The 22,667-nt window shown below is 50.9% G+C and overlaps 1 protein-coding gene across 2 annotated transcripts in view; it reads right to left on the bottom strand.

Annotated features, from left to right (window-relative positions):
• The window catches only part of LOC128848797 (dual specificity protein phosphatase 22-A-like), a 45,453-nt gene that overhangs the window by 21,887 nt on the left and 899 nt on the right, over nucleotides 1-22,667 (bottom strand). For both annotated transcript variants that reach the window (XM_054048959.1, XM_054048960.1), the window contains exons 3-5: nucleotides 15,576-15,609; nucleotides 9,323-9,405; nucleotides 190-239 (exon numbers count right to left, since the gene is read on the bottom strand). In XM_054048959.1, coding sequence (XP_053904934.1) covers nucleotides 190-239; nucleotides 9,323-9,405; nucleotides 15,576-15,609 — 167 coding nt within the window. The remainder of the gene's footprint in view (nucleotides 1-189; nucleotides 240-9,322; nucleotides 9,406-15,575; nucleotides 15,610-22,667) is intronic.

The raw sequence follows: 22,667 nt of genomic DNA, 5'->3' as shown, positions 1-22,667 counted from the left end.
CTAGCTCTGCACACATGTACATATAGATCAAATCTAGAAATGTTATTAATATGCAGGCTGTCTTTAAGCTCAGCAAGGATCGAAAGATTGTCCCAGCCATGAAGGGGTGATCATTAGAATTTGAACTTTCATTCATTGAAAACTGACAATTTGCTGCCCATGTAGGTTAAAAACTTGGAAAGAACTTACAGGTTTTGACTGGATGAATCTGACACTGATATACAGAGGTAGGTCATATCCTGAAACAGAAGGAAGGAGACAACATTAAAATGCCTTCAAGAAGCTTGTAACCAGAAATCTCCAACCCCTACGACCCTCTTAACCCCCCACCCCACCCCAGATTGTTCTTGCAGCATCACCCGTGTGACGTTGTTAAACCAGATGCCAGCTCTTGCCAAGTCTGTAGGTGTCAGCTGAGCACTGACAAATTTATAGCTGGAAACTAGACCAGTTCACCTATATGTTAATATTGTTCAAGATCGATGTTAGACTTGTAAGGCTGTGTTTAGTCTCTATAAAATGCTTGTAAATTGCTTCCTGCGTTAATCTCACTTGGAATGGCTGTATTCCAGGCTACCAGGTAAAATATGTTTGTTTTATAATTGTAAAAATGCCTGCTCTGAACTTGTGAACTCAGATGGGAAGAGTGGCTCCCCCCGCCCATCCAGAAGAATTATCAGAATTAGGTGTGCCATCCTAGAACATGCATCCATGGGGAACTACGTGCAGAAGGCCTCGTTCCATGGGTTTGAATGCTGGAAGAGGGAAATGAAGATAGCTGACATGAAGATTTTTCATCTCTTTGCTGTTTGGACTCTTACAAGGGCTGGAGCTAAGAAACAAAAAGCAGAGATCCCCAGGATCAACCTGGGTTAGCCCTGAAAAGACATTCAATGCTGACGGATTACTACATCTCTGTCGCTTTTGGAGCCAAATACTGCAACTCATTTGTGCACATCTCTTGCCTACTGTAAATAACGCTCTCCTTGTTTTTCCTAGTTAATAAATTCTTAATTAGTTTGCGATAGGATTGACTACCAGTGTTGTCTCTGGTGTGAGATCTAAGGTACAAATTGATCTGGGGTAAGTGACTGGTCTCTTGGGACTGGGAGCAACCTGAATATTTTGTTGTTTTTTGGTGTAAGTGACTATTTATCACCAAGTGCAACCTGCCTGGGTGGCAAGATAGACCGGAGTGCCCAAGGGGGCTGTCACTCCATAGTAAGACTGGTACAGGGATCCAGGAGGTCACATTTGTTATCAGGTTGATGAAATCTAATTATAGAACACAGCACCGGTTTGGGGCATCTGCCCTGCTTCTGACAGTCTGCCCTGAGGTCAGCGGCGGCTCTAGCACCAGCGCTCTAAGCGCCTGCCTGGGGCGGCAAGCTGCAGGGGGGCACCCTGCTGGTCCCTGCGAGGGCGGCAGTCAGGCAGCCTTCTGCGGCTTGCCTGCGGGAGGTCCGCCAGTTCCGTGGATTCGGCGGCAATTCAGCGGCAGGTACGCCGAATCCGCGGGACCGAGGACCTCCCGCAGGCAGGCCGCCAAAGGCAGCCTGCCTGCCGTGCTTGGGGAGGCAAAAAAGCTAGAGCCGCCCCTGCCTGAGGTTGGCACTCACGGTCGTGAGCCACTCCAGACTGCATGACAACCAGCTTGGGATGAAATCCTGGCCCTGCTCAAGTCAAAGGCCTCAGCAAAAGGCTGGCCACACAAAATCCAGGATGGAATATGGGTAAAAGTTCCCCAGAGGAGGATGGGAATATATCATTGAATTTCCTGGCTTAATCAAGTTTGTGGATTCTGGATGATTTATAACATGCTTTTCAGACAAACCCAGCCCCTATCCAGACCGGTGAAAGGAGTTATTAAGGGTAGCATCCACTATGTGCCAGGCACTTTCCAAGCACTTAAGGAAAGCCCTTGCACCGGGCTCACAATGTAATCACACTAAAACCCAGCTAACAGCAGCCATATTTAAAACATGGTGGAATCCTGGCCCCATGGAAGCTAATGTGAGTTTTGCCATTAACATCATCATGTCCCCAGGATTTCATCTACTGTACCTGCTTAACACAGAATTGGTCTAACTAGCCCCGTCCTGATCCCAGTGAAGAGGGGCTTTTCTTTCTTAAAGTGGTCAGCATTCTACGGATAGTACCCAAAATAAAGTGAAATTCACATGGCGCAGCCAAGGCACGAGCTCTGGAGCACTTGTGATTCCCATGGTGAAGCTACTGGAAGCATATGGGAATCTCACAAACCCATATTTAGGGGCCCTCGTTACAACACAGTTTTCCCTGACCCAGTTGCACCATGGTTCCCTCTGGTGCTGCAAACGGGACTTTAACCAAGTGCTGAGACCACGCTAAAGCCACGAATTTGGCACAGTTCATGAACGTGGTTAGAACGCAGATAGTTCCCATCTATTCCTCAACGTGGCCTCATGCTGTATTGAAGCTGGGGGAGGACGCGTTGTAACTAGTTCGCCTGCCATGGAGCTAGTTGTCATGGAGATGGGTGCCTCACCTGGACTAGGAAGATGGTGTGTAAACATGTACATGTGAAATCACTCTCATCAGTGCATTATTTCCTTTTTTATTTACCTTTATATATATATATATATATAAAATCAGGCCTGCTGCATTGTGTGGGGAGGGGGCAAGTTTAAATTTACTTCTTTTCTTTAAAACAATGCTTCACAGATCCTCCCCAGCGCGGCCCTGACATCAGAAAGTGGGATGTTTTTAAGGCTCCCGCTCCACAGCAAAGTGGATGAGAATCCTGCCAGTTTGAGCAGGTAAACACCAGTTTGCTGCAGTTCTCCTTCGATCTCTTTGCTGTGTGTCTGTGACCAGCTGCACTGGACTTTTCAATAAAAACAACCCGTAAGCAACCAGGGCTAGACCCAAAGCCAAACTGAAGTCAGCGGAAAGGCTCGCCTTGGCGTCAGTGAGCTTGGGATCAGGCCCTAGGGAAACCGACTATAATTATGATTTATTTATGTGTATTACCGTAGCGGCAAGGAGTGAAGCGGGACCCCACTGTGCTACAAACACACAAGGCTCTGGGACCGAATGTCTGAAACAGGGACCATCGATTCACAGACCATCTAGTCAGACCTGCATGGGTGACGTGTGAACCCCCTCTTAGAGGATGCTAGTCCCCGGCTTTGCCCCTTCCACCCGAGGCCCTACCCCTAGCCTGTCCCTTCCGCTCCGCCCGAGCCCCCCACTGTGGCCGGAGGAGCCCCAGCCGAGCCGCCCTGAGCTGCCAGCCAGCCCGCCCGCCCCAGCCACGCCGGCCGGCCCAAACACCAGCCCGCCCGCCCGAGCTGCCCTGAGCCCCAGGCCACCAGCTGGAGCTGAGCTTACGTTGGCTTCAGGGGCAGACGCGGAGCAAGGGCGGGGCCTCATGCCAGAGCATGGGCGGGGCCGTGGCCTGGGTTTGGGGAGGCTTAGCCTTCTCTGGCCTATTATACCCACCACCCACAAGAACCCGGGCCACAGAACCTTCCCACACAGCCCCTCTCATCAACTTCTATTACATGGGATGCGCCCAGCAGAGAGACACAACACGTGGCCCTCATGGTAACACTACCCGTCTCTGTCCACCCTGTGCGTAGCTCACGATACGCTGCAGAGAACCAGAGCTCACTCCCAGGGCTGCAGATCATTCTCCACCTTTTCCTGAGACTCTCCTCTCTTCCTAGCGGGGCTGAGTCCGGCCCCCCACGTAACTCAGGTCGCATGGGATTTGGGGACCCAGGTCTGTTGTTTGGCTTGTGGAGGAAACTCGAGCCTCAAGCCGCCTGTGTCTGCCCCCTCCTGACTCTGGTGATGAAGTAGCTCGGGCCTCTGTGACCCTGGTGTCCAAGGTCTGCAAGGATGGGAATCCCCTCCTGGGCACTGCTCCCACACTGAACCCAGGCCCGTGGGATTTCCAACGAGACCGCGTGTGAACCAGCCCACAGAGCACGTGTCCCACTGTGACTGACGTGCGAGTGCACACTAGAAGCCAGAATTCCCACTGCCCTGTCACACAAAGTCCCTGGAAGCCAATGAGCTGGCGGCGCTTGTTACCCCTAATCTCATCTATTCTTCTAGCCCTCCCACTCCCATAGAGGAGGCACCTTGAGTCTCTCAGCAGGGCCTAACCTCTCCGCCCCAGCCTGGGCTTACCTGGGGGCCATCTCCAGCTTAGCCAGGCCATTCTGATGCTCCGTTATGGAGGAGACGCCTGTGCAAAGCGCTCACCTATAAAGTGCTGGGCTCAGGCCTCTCCTGAGCTCCAGTGGCAGGGAGTTCTGCAGGCCAGAAGAGGGTGTGCTGGCTGCAGCCAGGCCGTGGGTTTGCACGGCCAGCAAACCTCACCTGGAAATGACAGATGGGGAATGGACAGTGACCCGCCCCCCAGGCGATGCTGTTGCTGATGCTCCCCGAGGGCGTGTGACTCTCGGGAGCAATGACTCAGACGGGCCGTGGGGATTTGAGACCCACATCTCCCATTGGCAAGAGCAGGACAGAGCCCCTGCCCTGCATGCTGCTGAGAGCATGATAGGAAACAGGGTCCAGTCTTGAGGACGGGCCAGGACTGAGTGGCCGACTGCCGGGAGCTGCACTGCCTGGTCAGTTATGGAGAGGTCTCCCCTGAGACTCACCACCCTCCTCGCCCTGCCCCTCTGCAGCCTGCATGGCTTTCTCAGTCCTATCTCTAGTATGCAGGCTGGCCAAAGGACTGCGCAGCATCTGAACCTGTGCCACAACTGGGACAAGCACCTGGCCCTTACTCCCTCCCCCCAGCTGCCTGGAGAGCACTTCAGTGTGTCACTGCAGCATGGGGCTTTAAACTCGCTGGCTAGGCCAATCCCCATCACCTGGGGCGCCTGGGCTGTCCCAGCCACATCAGGCAGCGCCAGCAGCACTGCCAGGGGAGCTCCCCTCCATTGGTGTCATTCTGATTAGGAGAAGGTGGGTCTTAGTCCTCCTGAAGGGTTGGTCCACATCAGAGGATAAAAGTCTACTATTGCTGCCAGTTAATAGACTTCGGCCCGGATTTTAAAGGTATCTAGCCACTGTGGCGCTCAGGATCCCAACGCCTGATTTAGGAGCCTAAATCTCCTTTTCAAAGGGGTTTTAAGCAACACCTACGTACTTTTAAAACTCTGGGCCCACACTTCTTACGTCCAAGAGTAGAGGCTTTTAGGGCTGAAGGCCCTGGATTCACATGCCCACTGTCAGCTCAAGCAGGGCCAGTTCTAGCCGCTCGTTGCCTGGTCGGAGACGCTGGAGGTGCCTGTTGCACTGCAGCAGGACTGGGACCACTTCACTGCTGGGAAAGTGGATCTGGAGTCAGCCGGTATCTGTGGAATCTCAGGGATTCTCTTCACACACATACACCCCAAGATGTATTCTCAAGGCATTATGGGTAGCACACTCTCAGTCTAAAAGGAAAGCAATTCCTCACTCACCCTAACCTCACAGGTCTTCTGCAAGGATGTGCATCTCCTCCACACGAGTTCATCTCACCTGTGCTGCTCAGGCCCTGTGGAAGACGCTCACCCTGTGTGATGGCTGGACAAGACATAGCTAGTGATTTGAGAAATCAGTGAACGTGAAGCTGTGAAAATGCGGGGGCTAGAGCCAGGCACAACGGGGGCAGCTGCTGCGCAGTCTCCCACAGACATGGTCCTCAACAAGGCCACTTTCGTAGGGTGAGCACAGCCAATGCCAAGCACGGGGCGTCCTCCTGTCTCCAGCAGCACAAACGTTCATTGAGACCCAGCTCCAGTCGGAGAGCTCCTCGCTGCTGTGATCTTGGATGGATTGGGCCTAACAAACCTGAAGGAGGTGCAGGGGCCTTTGAATGGGAGATGGAACTTTCCACTACCAGGTCATCAGCAGAGACAGGCATCTGATGGCACAGTCGCTCTGGGAAAGCAGTTTGGTGGTCTCAGTCCAGTCTCTAGAGGGGCAGCTGTCCAGATCTTAAAGGTTACCTTCACGGGCAGCACCCTGCTGGCTAAGAGGCCAAGGTTCAAATAAGCTACAGGCTGAATTACCCACCTTTGTACCCCTAGAGATGGCCCCTGCAGGTGAAGGGAAGCCTGGCCTGGCCTATGCTATGTCAATCAATACAGCTACGGGTGGGGATTATGAAGGCCGTGTCTTTGGCTGGGATCCATTGGCAGATTCAGGCCAAAGAACAATCAGACAGTCCATCCCTGGGGAATCTCTCGCTCTGCCTGTGCATCTGCCAAGAACTCTGCTCCTTTTCTTATGGGAAAAGTCTTATTCTGGATCCACCTCTCAGACTGTAAGAGACAGAGGAGGCTTCTCAGGGATCTCCTTGCGCTCTCCTCTACTGTCCCCCTTGGAGCGGAGGTATACTGGTCTGTCTCTCCTCTCTAGATATTTATGGTGTCTGGGTGCCATCAGAACTGTTGATCCCCAAGGCTGGCTGTTTCCTTTCAGAGCTTCTCAGTGTTCCTGTGTGCATGTACGTACACACACACACACTTTGGAAGAATTGCCGGAGGAACCAGAAAGAGAAGGCTGGGTGTAATGCACTGTGGTGCGTCACCCTGGAGCCCTGCCCTTCCATAAGCCCTCTGCATAGCGTGAGAATTCGCCTCTCGCACAATCGAGAGATTCCACATTAGTTTGGGGAAAAGGGGTTTGGTGGTTTCCTCATCCGTACACATCATCAAACCACTGTCTGCTCTGCCACGCACTGGCAGCTGCTGCCAAAGAGCTGAAGGAAACTGGGGTGCGGTGGCACAGCGGGTTGTGGGGGGCAAGCCCAGGCCTGGACAGGCAGGGGGGCTGCAAGTCGGGAGTGGGGTGCATTGGCAGAGCTGTGACAGCAGTGGACTATCAGAATAGCGGGGGATGCAGGAGGGGAGTGAAGGGGGAGAGCATTGCTCAGGGGTGAGGTGCACTGGCAGTGCCAGGTTGGGAGCAGCCCTGGAATAACACACGGTGCGGCAGCTCGTGGTCGAGACGCATTGACAGGGCCATGTAGCTGCAGCTTGCCTGGTACCTGCTGGCCTCACGCCAGAGCACCCAGTCCAGCAACAAACTAAGCAGTCAACTGCACCAAAAACGTATTGGCTGGGACATGCAGCTTCCCAGCAGCCAGGGAAGCCGCACTGCCAACAGTCTCCAGCCTTCTTGCCAGCAGGTCCCCTCTTCCCACACACACACCCCAGGATTAACTGCTACTCTGCTAGCCGTTTCCTCTGCCATGCTGGAGACAGGTCCCCCAGCCCGAGGAGGGAAGAGGACAGCACTGCTGCCTGCCTGGGAACAGCACTGGGGTTTGCGGTTCCCTGCCTGGCTCTGTGATTGACACATTGCTCAACCCACCATGCCTTTCCGGTTCCCCTTTTCCTCTGGTCCCACGTGCTCAAACGTGTTGTAAGCTCTCGCTGTGGTTCGCCACCCGTCTGGCGTGGCTGTGCTCTGGCAGGGACGGCTCCCAGGCAGCTGCTGCTCCCCCTGCTCCCGCAGCCGTTTCTACATCTTTGATTTTACCCCACAAATTACTCAATGGCCCTTCACGAGGCCCTCCCGCTGTTATTTCTCTTTGTAATCCTCCTGCCCAGGAGGAAGGTCCAGGAGCGCAGGCGCGGTGCTGCTGGGACAATCCCAGGATCCTCTGCGACCACACAGGGCTTCACAGCCATCGGCAGGGATCAACCCGAGAACCTTCCACGCCAAAGACACCAGACCTCGGCCATCAGAACTGCTATTGCTACCATTAAACGGCCCACAGGAGAATGCCCTTTGACCTTTCGCCCTCACCGAAAGGGTTTCCCCAGTAACAGGAGATGTCTTTTGAATAGCAATGCTGCTGTCCAGAATAGCCGCTGAGCTCCTCAGGTTACCATACCAGCCCATGGGGTTAGCAGAAGGTCCTGCCTGCACTGCGATATGGACTGAGCCTTCTCCCTGCCCAAGAGGAGGTGGAAGACTAACAGTATAGTGGCCCAGCAGGGAGGAAGCATGGTCCAGTGGGTAGCGCAATGGACTGGGCCTCCAGAAACCTGGAGTTTCTTCTTAGCTCTGACACTGACCTGCTGGATGACCTTTGACAAGTCATCTCCCGGCTCAGTGCCTCAGTTTCCCCTCCCTCCCTTTGTCTGTTTTGCCCTGCAAGCTTTCCTGAGCAGTCACCGTCTCTGGCTAAGTGTGTGTACAGCACCGAGCACAATGGGGCTTCATCTCTCTCGAGGGAAATAATCACAACAACAGTCGCTGGAAGGGAGTGACTAGCAGATAGGGAAGTGGGGAGCACAAGCACGGAGGGCCAGAAAGCTGAAGAAACTGAGAGGCACAAGAAATGTAAGGATTTAGCTCATCAGCTAAATGCATCCCCATCCAGCAGAACCATGGTCCTCCCCAGAAGCAGCAGGCATGGGTACAAAGTTCACACACATTTGCTTTCCTATCCACCAGAAGGCAGTAGTGCATTTACACAATAGCGGGTGCTGCAGAAGGGCCTGAAGATATGGGGCTGGCTAAATGGGATCTGGGTTTCCTCCGGATTACTTTTTCACTCTAACATGCTATTTTCCACCGTGCAATTCTACCCTCACCTTACTCCCACCAGGAGTCCCAGCCCTGCCCTTGCCCTGGAAAGGAGGGCGAGCTGCCCCTGTATACCCACAGATCTCTGAGATTTGGCCTCTCATCTCAATGACACCCAAAGGGCTGGCATCCGAAACTCGCCCCACTCCCATCACCGGCACCTGGGGACCTATGTCTGGGATTAACTCTACCAGACGGCAGCCAGGCACCCGGCACCTGCCCCACCCATCGCCCTCCCCATCACAAACCCGGTTCCTGAGCCCAACGCAGCTGCCCGCAGAGAAGTGCCGCAAGTGGCCCCGGGCCACGCCGATCCGCCCCGTGTGGAGCGCTTGGCAGAAGTACAAGCCTGCAATTGACAAAGGCCTGGATTCAAGCTTGTGTGTGTACCAAGCTATTTGCACACAGGCCAGGATCCCAAAGGAGGAACACTCGAGTCACCCTTGAATGGCTGCAACATCCCCTCCCGCATGCATGGCTCCTTCTCTGGCCTGGAAGAAGGCTTGTAACGCTGCACAGAGCCGGTGTGCCCTCTGGTGGCCCTGTCTATGCCTGGCACCTCTGCTTTGCACAGCAATCCTCCTCACTGGTGGTATCCAGAGATCTCCAAGCACTTCACAGACCCAGTTACAGGAAGCATTATTATCCCCACTGGATAGCAACAATGCTCGCCTCCCACATTTCCCTCCTTCCCATCTCCCCAGGCTGCAGCTGCGAATGCACCCCCACTCACCTCCAGCACAGGTCTGGCGTTGTTATGCACAGACAGGATGTGGGTGACCCTGTTCTTTGTCAAATTTTCTCTGTCCTCAGAATCTGTAGGCAGAAAAAGTCTCATCAACACCCAGCCCTCTCTTTAAAAGCTGGCCCATAAAGCATTAAGTAGTAATATTCGTTTGGTCTCTGGGCTAAGATCAAGTGAGTGTCAGTTTAGTACATGCTAGTCTTTTCTGTTACATTGACTACATTCTGCACTAGGAGGGGCAGGAAATTAACGATCCAATAGGTCTTTCCCATTGCTAATAGCTCTGATCTTATTAGAAATTAAAACTGGTCAGAACCTTGGGTTTCTCCTCCTCTTCCCCCACCTCCCCATCCCCAGCTCCATGGAAAATTTCAACAAAAATGACAGGTTTCAGAGTAGCAGCCGTGTTAGTCTGAATCCACAAAAAGAACAGGAGTACTTGTGGCACCTTAGAGACTAACAAATTTATTTGAGCGTAAGTTTTCGTGGGCTACAAGAAGTGGGCTGTAGCCCACGAAAGCTTGTGCTCAAATAAATTTCTTAGTCTCTAAAGGTGCCACAAGTACACCTGTTCTTTCAACAAAAATGCAATTTTGTTTTGCTTGGTTTTCATGGAAATTTTCAGTGGAAAATTTTGACTTTGCCAAAAAAAAATATTTGGACAAAAATGACCAAAACCAATTGCTCAGTTTTCCGCCAAAAAAAAAAAAAAATCAATTTTGGGGCTTTTGATTTTCTGACAAATAAAAAAACCTGAAACGCTTCTGAGGATAGAAGACATTTTGTAGGAAAATTTTACTTTAATTGAAAATCCAATTTTCCGTCCAAAAAAAAAAGTTTTGATGGAAAAATGTCATCAGCCCCTGAGAAACATACCTGTTTACTAGCGCCAGCTTGGGTTCCTAGGTATTTGAGGAACCATTTAGGGACGGGATTGTTCAATCCAATCCCACAATCTTTTGAGAGTGGGCAAGGTCATGGGCTTTGTGCATTCTCACATTTAAGCAGAAGCAGCATTTGAGATGTTCTGAATCCTACAGTCAGCCTTTCCCAGCCCTTTGGAGACTGTGGATGCAGACACATCTTCTCCATACTGCTTTGACGTCTTTTCACTCTGGAAGATGCCAGGGCACTCAGCATTAAGCTCATACCTCCAGCAGCCATGTTGGTGGCGCCGAGCCGCCTTGTGCCCAGCTGAAAAACTGACAAGTCTGGAGTGCTCTTATGACTTAGGCTAGAAATCGACCTCTCGGGGATCGATTTATCGCATCTCGTTGGGACGCGACAATCGATCCCCGAATCGATGCTCTTACTCCACCAGCGGAGGTGGGAGTAAGCGCCGTCGACAGGAAGCCGCAGAGGTCGATTTTGCCGCCGTCCCTACAGCGGGGTAAGTCGGCTGCGATATGTCGAATTCAGCTACGCTATTCGCGTAGCTGAATTTGCGTATCTTAAATCGACCCCCCCCCCCGTAGTGAAGACCTGCCCATAGATGCCCCTCCAGGGCTGGGACCCCATGGAACTGCACAAACACGCACAGAGATGTGCCCAGCTGATAGGAATTATAGCCCATTCTCCTGTTTAAAGGCAGCAGTCACTAATTCAACAAGGTTTAGCCTGTAGAGAGACATAAACTGCTCCCTCTAGTGGCTACATCATGTGTCCCAAATCCTGCCCGGCCTCAGGCATCGTCACCTACTGCTGGATTGTTCTGCAGTGCCACACACTTTCCAAACCCCATCACAGCTCCTCTTCGGTTCCCTCTGCCTGTCTCCTTCAGGCATCCCTGACACTGGGTAAGGAATAAACCCACCAGCAGCACGACAGGCTATGACTCCAAGAAGGTCTAGGAGAACAGCTCCAAAGACTACCTAGTCTATATGGGTACGTCTACACTACATCTGGGAACAGGCCACCCAGCCTGGATCCACAGACTTGCTGTGGCAGGGCTCACACTAGCGCCTTAAACATACCTGTGTAGATGCTGCAGCTCAGGCTCTAATCCCAGTGCTAACACCAACTCCCTCTGTGACCTCAAGCAAGCCACTCAACTGCTATGTGCCTCAGTTTCCCCCATTGTTAAATGGGATACTCATACTTAGTTCTCCACCTACCTCTCCAAGGGGGAGTGAGGGTTAACAAGTTAATGTCAAAGGGTTTTGAGAATGAAAAGTGCGGAGGACTAGAACAAATCCACACCCACCCAGGACTTTGCATCTGTCTCTTTGCTGCGCACCAGTGTCCTTCAGAACCTCACTGCTACTCCAGAGACAGCATGTTTCCTCCTGCTCTGAAAGTCTGGGCCCCTGCCACAGGAGAGTTTCCATTAGCAGCATGGGGACTCTGCCATGCATGGGCACAATTCAGATTGCATCCCACAGAACCACAGACTACTCTCCTTATTAAGATGCCTCACTGCTTTGCAATGCTTCTTTTCTCTCTCTCTAAAAATATACATTTTGCGGCTTCCCCACCTACACATTACACACAGTGGGTAAGTCAACATTGCAGACATACCCACGCTAGCATTGAGCTAATGGCCACTCAAGTATATCCCCTAGGTCCTGGATGGGCAGAATTAACCCACCTGTGCTGCCAGGCTTCGATACTATTGTTACTCGAGTGAGTTTTGATCTAGCTCAGGCATGCCTCCCCATGCTGCAATCACGCCTTCTGACTGCAGTGTAGACGTACCAGCTGTGGCCTTTCTAGTTTCTGCAGTCTCTCCATGGAGAGGTTCTATTGACATGCAAACTTACAGCCCTTCTCTCTTCATTCCTTTCTTTGCTCTGTCGCCCGACTGCTTCATCTAAACCCAAACAATGGCCAGTCGCTTAGGGAGCGTCGGACACCTTTAGAAACCAGCACTGGGGGAAGAGAAATCATTTAACCGGAAAGAACGGAGCTTCCATCTAGCCCTTCCCTGACCTCTAGAGAGAGCGCTCCTCTTATACAAACAGGAGGCAAGGATTCCTCAGTCCAGGTAATCAAATCCTTGAGTAACAAGGGGCTTTTCCCATCAGGGCAGTAGTAGTAGTTTGAAAACACACCAGTCACCTAGAGCCCCCTCTCTGTGGTACTTCTCTGGCCCCCATCACTGCTGTATCTAAGCACCCCATAACCATTCACGTACTTACCCTCACAACGCCCCCGGGAGCCAGGGCAGTGCTGTTATCCCCATTGCACAGACAGGGAACTGAGAGGCTGTGGTCACACAGGAAGGCATTGCCGGAGCAGGAAATTAAGCCCAGGCTACCCAAACCACTGGCCCATGTTTCCTCTCTACCTGCTCCTGAAGAGGACACCAGCCCTGCAGTGGCAGCCACGCCATTCCAGGCATGGTGATCACTAACTCACTAGGGGAGAGAAATCCAGGGGGGTGTGAATCACTGAAGAACCAAACTCAGCCCTTCACGTTCTCTGGAAAACATGTCACCCTGTCCAGGAAATGCAGGCTGTCTGCTGTGGCGTACAAGGCAAGCCCACCATGACACCCAGACTTCATGCTTAAAGTGCAGGGCTGCCTGAAAAACAACCCTTAAAAATAAAAACAAAATACCCAGCCTGAGTGGCTAAGCCCTGGGATACAGAGCAGGCTCCACACTATGCTAGTGTAAATATAAAGACCTCGGTGCCTATATATTGCAGTGCCTATATAATGTTGGTTCCTTATAGGTGTGTTTGAGCATAGGGATGACATCTCTTTAAGGTCCTCTATAAATCCAATAGGCAGATTATATCAGCTGGGTATTATTATTCTTTAAATATTTATATTATGGTAGCCCCCAGAAGCCCTGGTCGGGCTCTTTGTGCTAGGAGCTGTACAAACACATATGAAACCACTGTTTCTGCCCTAATGAGTTTACAGTCAAAGAAGTGAAGGGGCGTGTGAGGTTGGAAGGGTAGGCATATACTCAAATAGATACCATACAAGGATTAAGGAGAGACACAACATTTGGGATTCTTTTTATAAATGGATGAAGTGACATCTGCCCTCCCTTGACCCAGCTGATTTCATAGCAGCACCACAGCAGAGCTGGGTCTGGTGGGGACATGTAAAGGAGGGATGGGTAGCGAGCAGCCTTACAGAGCAGTTCGAAGGACCAGCCTTTAAAAATGCACCAGAAAATATTTTGTTTTACTTGTAAACTGAGCCAACCTGCTATGGAATCTCTGCCTTGCGCACACATGCTTAAATTCCCTGCTCGGTTCTCAGACAGTCCGGTGATAGTGAGATGGAGAAACCGAAGATCCACACATCAGATGGACAAAAGAAAACACACACAGAGGAAGGACGGTCCAGTGTTTAGAGCACTAGTGGGCCATTTCGGAGACCCCGCTTCAATCCCCTGCTTTGCCACTGACTTCCTGTGTGACCGTGGGCAAGTCACATAATCTCTCTGTGCCTCAGTTCTCCAGCTGTACAATGAGGTTAATAGCACTGCCCTCCTGTGGTGCTGGAACAATTTGTACAGTTGGGGAGCTGAGAGCCATTGAACCAAACTATAAACCTTGTATATGGTGGAAACCACTTCAAGCCAGGGGATGCTGCCACACCCCCAGCACCCCGAGTGCCAGCGCCTATGCTGCCCTCCCTCACAGGATAAACACATTAATGGTTGTGAGGTGTCCAGAGAGGGCCCACAGACAGTATCCTGGCAATGTTTCATAGCAGCGCTGGCATGGCAGTTCCTAAACGCTCATCTAATAATTAATTATCCCCATTCGCCCGTCACACCTGAGAAACACATTAAAATCAGTTCAGATCTGTCATCAGGTAATGCACCCTGGTGCCTCTCAGCCTCTTCCAAGAGAGCAGCTGCAAGGGCACGCTGGGTAATGATATGCAAATGAGAACATCAAGCAGCCAACTTCTCTGCTAGAATCCCACCAGTCTCAGCAGTGCTGACACAAGGAGCTGGTAACCTGGGGGCTGAGTTTATTTAGGTCAGGTCTGTAACCTCGGCCCGGGTACATACTCCACCGTGCTAGCTCTCATCAGCTCAGGGAACCAACCTGGTAAATTCCACTTGGCTGCAATCTGCTAAACACGCAGATTGAAGGCAGAATTAGCATTGTCCAAAGAGCTTCAGTTCTCAGGTTGCCAATCCTCCAGGATTGTCCTGGAGTCTCCAGGTATTAACCTTTAATGAAAGATTATGTCATGTGATGAAACCTCCAGGAACACATCCAACCAAAACTGGCAACCTTATCCCTGCTCGGTCGTTCATTTTCTTTTCTTTACTTTTCTCCGTTTTTCACTCCTCCTGCCTCTTCTCTTTACTCCTCATCCTCCTAACGCTATGTGGAAAAACTCCTGGCCCAGCCAAAGGGGAATGACAGTGCCATCAGCGGTACAAGAGATACATAAAACACTTCCGGGCCCTACTTCCAACAAGCAGCTTGGCTGTTCTGATGGGCAACAACCAGAGGGTCTCCTAGCATCACCTAATCACCACCCAGAGAACAGCTTTAAAAGGGCAGCAGCTTTCATGGAAGATGCCTGGGGCTGGCTCCCCGCCCACAAAGGGCAAAGCTCCCAGCAGATTGGAAAGCACTGCTAAGAAGGTCTGGTTGTTGGCCTGGTGGGAATTTCACAGTAAATACAATGGTGTAGGCTCCAACGTGTCTGTTGAACTTCCCCAGGGCCAGACACATGCCGAAGGCCTCAGTGCAGTGAACGGGTCTCTCTCCTCAGCACCAGAACTGCTTCTAGCTCCTTCTGCAAAAGGCCACGCAGGACTGGGACGAGGGACCTTGCATTGTCTCACCACGTGTGAGGATGTGAGTCCTGCAGAAGGCAGATTCTCTGTGGCACAGCGATGGGGAACAGCTCCCGGGACCCTGCCGAGGAACCTGTCTGCAGGGCCCTTGCTGACTATCAGGCGTGTTTGAGTGTGTGTGTGCAGGGGGGGGTCTCTCTAGAGCTTCTGAGAAGCCTCCTTGGGAAGAAGGGAGCGCCCTTTTTCATAGCACGTGGCCCATTTATACAGTCTCTGGCTCATAAGGGCTCAGTCCTGGGTGGGTGCCGAGAGCCTTCAACTCACAATGAAATCATTGGGAGTTGAGGATGCTCGGCACCTTGCACAAGGCACTCAGTACCCAATAGGATCAGGCCCTTGGATTCTTTACTCGGTGGGGCAGGAACCGCGTCTTCCTGTACAACGCCAAGTGCACTGATAGTGCTTAGTCAACCATCTCCCATGGTGCTTGGGAGATGGAATGAGCGAAAGACACTTACCCCGGATGTTTCCCAGGTAGAGGCCCTCAACAACCTGAGAAGAGACAAAGAAAGGAGAGATTTCAGAGCGGCCTCAGTGTAGGAATCCTGCTGCTGGGGCAGGTGAATTGCAGGATTATGCAATAATACTGATAATGACATTAAACCTTGTGATCATGATGTCACTCAGCCTGGCACCAATCCTGTGGCTGGACTTTAAAAAGTGGGTTGGATCATTTCTGACCCCTACTGTCCTTCCCACCTGTGCAATGAAACCTTATGCTTAGGGGAAGACATGTGGTGGTCTGTGGTGATCCCCAGTTACAGCTCTGCACAATGAGCCAGGTATCTAAGGGCTAGGGGTGTTTTCTTCAAAAACATCAGGTTCTGGCCTGTGACAGAGACAGGGCACCAAACTACAAGGAACAGCGGGTCTCCCATTTGGATTGAGGGCAGGTTGTGGTGCAGTTAGTCGATGAGTAACACAAAGGATGCCGTGTTGTTACTGTGATTTGCTTAGTCAGTAGTGTGCTCGGTGCTGTACACGACGCAAAGACAAATACACTCCTGGTCCCAAATGGTTTACCAGTCTGACAGATGCTGAGGTTATGGCAGTGGCTGAGGTGTGACAGGGTGTTCACCCCACACTAGCCTGAAAAAAATTGTTGTGGCTCAGAGGGGGTTAAGTTACCTGATAAACCACACCTGAGGGAGAGGACTGAGAATGGAGCCCCCAGCTGAGCAGGAGCAGGGGCCAAGCATGAGGGCAGAAGAAGACTGCAGCGTGGAAACCTGCAGTCACTCTCCCGGCTTAGAGAGGAATGAGGGAGAAACTCAGGGGGAGAGTAGAAGCCCTGGGACACGGGCCCTAAGGCAAGGGTGCACCTATTCAGAAGGGTTGTGGATAAGGAAGCCTGATAGAGACAGAGTAGGAAGCAGTCCAGGGAAACAGCAGCAAGGTTTGGGACGGAGCAGACCCTGGCTGCTGATTGTAAGGTCCGTAGGCTGGAACCCTGAGTAGTGGGCAGGCCCGGATTCCCCTCTAGCCACAAATGAAGTGGCCTAGCCTTGAACTGGAGGACTGCCAGGAACGATACCCGGACAGCCAGTCTGGTGAGACTTTGAAACCCAGGAAAGGGAACGCTAGAATGACCTGGCCCAGTCCCGAAGAGGAAGCATCCCGAGTCTCAAAGGGGAAGCACCCCAACTCCTGGAGCGTGAGCGGGACTCAGTGCAAATGAGACATGGAAGGGGGCGTCAGAGGCGAGCTATTCCCCAGACACAGCCACAAGGAGGCGCCCCAGCCATGAGTAGTGAACCCCCTGACACAGGTAGGAGAGAGGAGGGAATAACTGACTTTTTCTTGTTTGTTTCATTCTCTCCTTTCCCAGCACATGCTTCCTTCTCTCTCGAGCCCTGATCCAGCAAACACGCACGTGCTTAGCTGGAAGCCTGAGATTTGTCCCATGGCATGAATTCAATGGGAATGATCACAGGCTTCATGTTAAGCACATGCATACGTGCTTGTAGGATCAGGACCTGGGGTTGCAAACCCTTTGGAGAAATTATAAGCTATGTGTATAATTAAAAACTACCTTAATTAATAAGCAAACATTTCAAAGACCCTGGGTGTCTTGCCCAAAGCCCAAGGGAATGCAGAAATGTAGAGTTCAGTCAAACTCAGGCCTTTGACGTTAACACATTTAGTTTGCTGGCTTACATTTATACACATAGAATCATAAGACTGAAAGGGACGTCGAGAGGTCATCTAGTCCAGTCCCCTGCACTCCTGGCAGGACTAAGTATTACCTAGACCATCCCTGACAGGTGTTTGTCTAACCTACTCTTTAAAATCTCCAGTGATGGAGATTCACAACCTCTGTGGGCAATTTATATATCCTGACAGGTAGGAAGTTTTTCTTAATGTCCAACCAAAACCGCCCTTGCTGCAATTTAAGCCCATTACTTCTTGTTCTATCCTCAGAGGTTAAGGAGAGTATTTTTTCTCCCTCTTCCTTGTAATAACTTTGTATGTAATTGAAAACTGTTATGTCCCCTCTCTGTCTTCTCTTCTCCCAACTAAACAAACCCAATTTTTTCAGTCTTCCCTCATAAGTCATGTTTTCTAGACCTTTAATCATTTCTGTTGCTCTTCTCTGGACTTTCTCCAATTTGTCCACATCTTTCCTGAAATGTGGCGCCCAGAACTGGACACAATACTCCAGCTGAGGCCTAATCAGCATGGAGTAGAGCGGAAGAATTACTTCTCGGGTCTTGCTTACAACTCTCCTGCTAATGCATCCCAGAATGATGTTTGCCTTTTTTGCAACATGGGTGGTTCAGGAACCCAAATGTTAGTGCTGGTCAATACCCCTGGAGCTGGACAGTCTCTGTTTATCCCCAGAGCAGGTCCCTTATGGGCTGTGGCAGGACCAGCTCACCCCCATGTTACCAAGTCAATGCGTCTCCACCTTTACAGGGTGAGTCCAGTTCAATGGGTGAGACAGGAGTTCAATCTCCATGGCCCAATCAGCCCTTGGCCTCCCCACTGAGGCTGCCAATGAGGGGGCCGGCTGAGAAGGTGGTGTTATGAGGACACCTGAGCACCAGGAACTGGTCTGAGAATCTCAGCTCACTTCCCCCAGGTGATCCAGTCACACCTTCAGTCATCAACAACCCCGTGAGCTGCAGCAAAAGCGAAAGTTTCCTGTATCCCCATGTCCCGGGCTGCCCACTCTCCTAACTTCCAGTATGTTAACCATCCGACGCCGCTGGAAGAGGCACCCAGCTCATCCAACCAGCCAGTGACTCCAATGGGGAATGCGGCCCAAATGCCAAACCAGATCACCCGACCCGCTGCCGAGTTCCACACGCACGTCAAGTTGCATGGCAACCGAAACACAAGCAGCACCTGCCGTGACCTTTCAAGAGACTCGGCTTGCCTTTAAATGATGATGAGCCAGGGCTGTGCCAAGAGACGCTGGGACTTTGTTTTGTGTTTCTATAGCAACAACCTCTTGCAAACAGTTTTAAAGGATGGCTCTGGGGATGCATCCAGGGCTGGGAAGAGATGGAAATGCCTGGGCTATTTTTAATACTTTCCAATGGGGATATTTCAGCCAACTTGTTTTGTCTTTGGTGCTCTCCTGTTGGTTCCAAAGAGGAGAGGAGATCGCTACGACGATTTACATAGCGTTGTAAACCTTCCCTGGCACTTTAGAGAGCTGGGACAAACAATCGGGTCCCTGGGACCCTGGCAAGGTTGCTTCGCACCATTCCAGCATCACAAAGCACTCTTCAAGCTGGGTCAACAGGCTGCAAGAGGATTCTCCTGGGGGCCGTTGCAGCCAGGTAGGAATTTAGGGCAGCTCTGGACCCCATCAGCCTCGGGACCAGGAGTGCACAAAGCCACCATTGCCCATACCTTTCTTTGGCTGTGCTGAGCGGCCCGCTGCCGCTAGCACTCAGGTAGTGGGCGAGTGGAGGGATCTGTCAGAAGAGGTAGACAGATGGGTAGGATCCAGCCCACAGTCCCTGCCCAAGGAGCGGGCAGTCTGAATTAGCCAAGCAGAGACCATGGTAACGGACGGAGAGAGCCATGTACGTTCAGGTGGCTGCAGTTAGAGTCTGAGGCAGGAAGAGCAGAGAGCCCATGAGCAGCAGCCCGTGGCAGACAGGAAGGTAAATGGAGCAGCTTTTAAGAGAGGTACTGCAGTAGAAGAGCGTGGCCTCCTGGTGCACTGGACAGGGGAGGCTCCTCCAGGTTTGGGGAGCAGCGTGAAAACCCCAGAGGTGGGAATGGCAGGAGGAGAGTGCACCGTGCTCAGGGCAGGAGATGGGACGCAATGGGAGATGGGACAGAAACAGCTCAGTTACTTAGTTGAGCTCTGCTCCTCTAGCGCATCATCAGAAAGGCAAAGGCCAGAGGAGCAGTTACCAAGGGTCAGATGGCCCCGAGGATTGGGGCTGGCCAACAGGGCCTACGGTTTATGATCAATGATTGGCCCTGGCTAGGCTCTGTCTGGGAATGATTCTGGCTATGCAGTGGCTTTAGCTCTCATGACATCAGAGGACTGAACTCTTTGCCCTTCTAAGGAGCTAAGAGAGAGGAGGGAGGAAAAGAAACCAGGCACTTTGTCTTCAAGCACCCTGTTGCTCCTGGTAGAACAGCCGAGCCGGCAGTGTCATCATGACTGATCGCTCCATGCAGCCAGCTGGAGGACCTTGCGAGGACATCGCTACCGTCCAGAATGGATCTCTGCCTCAAGGTCACGCTCTACAAAGAGGCAACCGGAAAAGCCTCACTCTGCTGGGACCTGGCTGAGCCCACAATCAGAGAGATGAGGCAGCTAAGAGGGATTCTGGGGCTGGCAGCTTTCAGTCCCGAACTACAGGCAGCATCTGGCACAGGACGAAACAAACCTGCAGCAGGTGTGAGTCCCCATCCAGCATGAAAACTCCGAGTGCTGGAAAGCAGGGGGCTGGTAGTCATGGCAAAGCTGTATATCTCCTCGGCAACATGGAGCGATGCACAGCTGGGCATCTTCCTGGGGTTGCTGAGAAACACACTGCCTGCCACTTAGCTGGGAACTCGTCCTGTGGGACACCATTTGATGGCTGTTCAGACCCACCTCTCACTGGGGTGCAGGGCACCCTACCTACTGCCCAGCTGGGCATCTCTCTCTGCACAGTAAATAAGTTGCTAGCCCTCGTGGCTGCAGAGAAAGACAGGAAGCCAAAGAACCTGAAAGGCTCAAAAGCCAGAAGGCAAATGAAAATGAACCAACTTTTATTTTATTTTTTAAAAAAACACCTCATGTTGTAAGCCAATTATCATGATTTGGGGGAGGGGCTGGACTCATGATTTTTGAACATTTGGGTCTGGCAATACTGGTTCCCTTTCCCTGTCTCAGATCATTGTCCTGCTGCAGCCCCTCCTCAAACACCCAGAATGCTCTGTAAGCTCTTGCTTTGATTCCTGTCACCCCACCCCCCTTTGAAGCACCATGAAAGCTAGACCCTGCTTTGATGTACGGTGGGAACAGGGCGACGAGCACATCTGAGGAAGAGGGGCTGGAGGCAGGATTGTAGTATGGAAATAGGGAGTTAGTGTTTGCAGAGTCCTTTAACATCATATGTACTATGAAAGGCTGAAAATTTTCAAATTGTTTATTTTGTGAAAAAAAATTGTCTTTCTACCAGTTCTAGTGCAAATTATTGTAATGAACTTTCTAGTATGTATGTGCACCACTGCCATCTACTGAATGAAATCAGAACAGTGCAACTGTGCGTCATTGGCCCCATACTGCTAATAACTAACAGAGATTCTCCTTCAGTTAAGATGGCAGGAGTCTGCTACTCCTGCTTTTGGAGTAGGAGAATCTGATTTGTAGCCCCACTGCTGATTTCCCAACTGATCATGGCACAATACACAATGTGGTCATCACGTTCCTTAGGAGGCACAGGTCTGTACCTGCATTAGGGCTCCTGGCATCCAAATGACAAGACATTCTATGCACAGAAATGTCACACCAGCACATTTAGTGGAAGTGGACTCTAAGTCCAGACCTGCTCTGTCATTCAGTCTGGTTTCTGCTAAATCAGAAAAGTTTGCAGTTTGTGTGATGCAAATATTAACTTATCAGAAAAGCGCACAGTCAAACCCTCTACACTGTCTCCCTGACTTATAAACATTTAAAATGTCATAGAGCTGCTTAAATTATTTAAATCTACTCTCTGTGCTTCTACAAAGTATCACTAAAAACTCCTGATCTCTCATACAGAAGCTTGGATACTAAAATTAAAGCGTCAGTAAATAATCATTCCACTGGCAACTCAGTGCATTTGTTTTCTGTCCTGTAGAGAGGCCAAGATCTCTCCCTGAGGCTGCTGCAACATGAGTCATCTCACTTGTTCAGCTGCTCCCTCCTCCGGCTATGGACACAAAGGGGGGTGCCATGCTCTCTCCTTTTCATCTTCTGGCTTAGTCACTGCTGCAGAGCTAATACCTGCCCCTGGAAACATATCCCTTCCCCAGAGATTCGCCCTGCAACATACCTGTTACCTACACCTCAATCCGCTACACCTCAATGCCTTCTTTTGAAAATAGTTCAGATGTATTTTTTACTTAGGACTTCTGAAGTTATTGTAACAATAACAGACAAAGTACAGCTATATTATCCCCATAAAAGTCCAATAATTATGTATAATAAACCCAGTCAGCAGTAGGTAAGGCCTCGACACACCTTAGGGTAGAAAAAAATCTCACAAAAAAGGGGGGGAAATAATTCCTAATAATTAATCCCACTTTGAACCTGCAGGATCTAACAACACAAGATTTAACAGTGGAATAGGTCCCCAAAATGTGTAAAAATATGTATTATTTGATTCTGATGGCTATATGGAGGTACTGAGCTCTCAAGAGAGTAGTAGCGGACTTGAAAATGGCTCTGAATTAGAAATCGGAGTTCTGTATTAGTGTTGATGCCCTATGGATAACATACCTACTCTCCTCTCTGGGAGATAAGAGTGCTGTTAGCAGAGCACTGAATCTGCCAGGGTAGCAAGTCCCCAAATACTCAGCACTGATCTTCCCCAAAGTTTGGGAGTTTTCAGTTCTGAGGTTTGGATTTGGAGCCATAAGACATAAACCCCAATCCTGAAAGGGTGGCCCCTGCAGAGCTCTTATTGCAGGACCAGGGCCACAGTTTGTCCGATGAGTGACAATTTTGAGATCCAGGCTGTTTTTGGAGAAGTTCTCATAAAACAACGCCCCAGCCTTTCTTGCAGGGATACCAGCCATCCTGTTTGTGAAACTGGTGTTATACCACGATGCAGCAGCATGAGGACAGGGTGGCGAGAGTCTGTGCTGATCCGGTGTCTCTATTTTAGTTCCAGGATCTAATTTTAAATGAGATAAGTCATGCCTCTCCCAGTTATTTAGGGACATGAACAGTAATCAATCATTCCACTGCCTGCACTAGAGTAACAAACACCCCATAAAAATCTACTTTCTCTCCCAATGAATCATATTCAGGTGAGAGCAACATACCAAAAATATGTATAACTGGCTAAAAAGTGGGAAAAAAATACAACCTCACTCCCTCTCACATG

The sequence above is a fragment of the Malaclemys terrapin genome, chromosome 14, assembly GCF_027887155.1.
Source record: "Malaclemys terrapin pileata isolate rMalTer1 chromosome 14, rMalTer1.hap1, whole genome shotgun sequence".
NCBI classification, from domain to species: Eukaryota; Metazoa; Chordata; order Testudines; family Emydidae; genus Malaclemys; species Malaclemys terrapin.
This window is presented reverse-complemented; position numbering and strand designations above follow the sequence as displayed.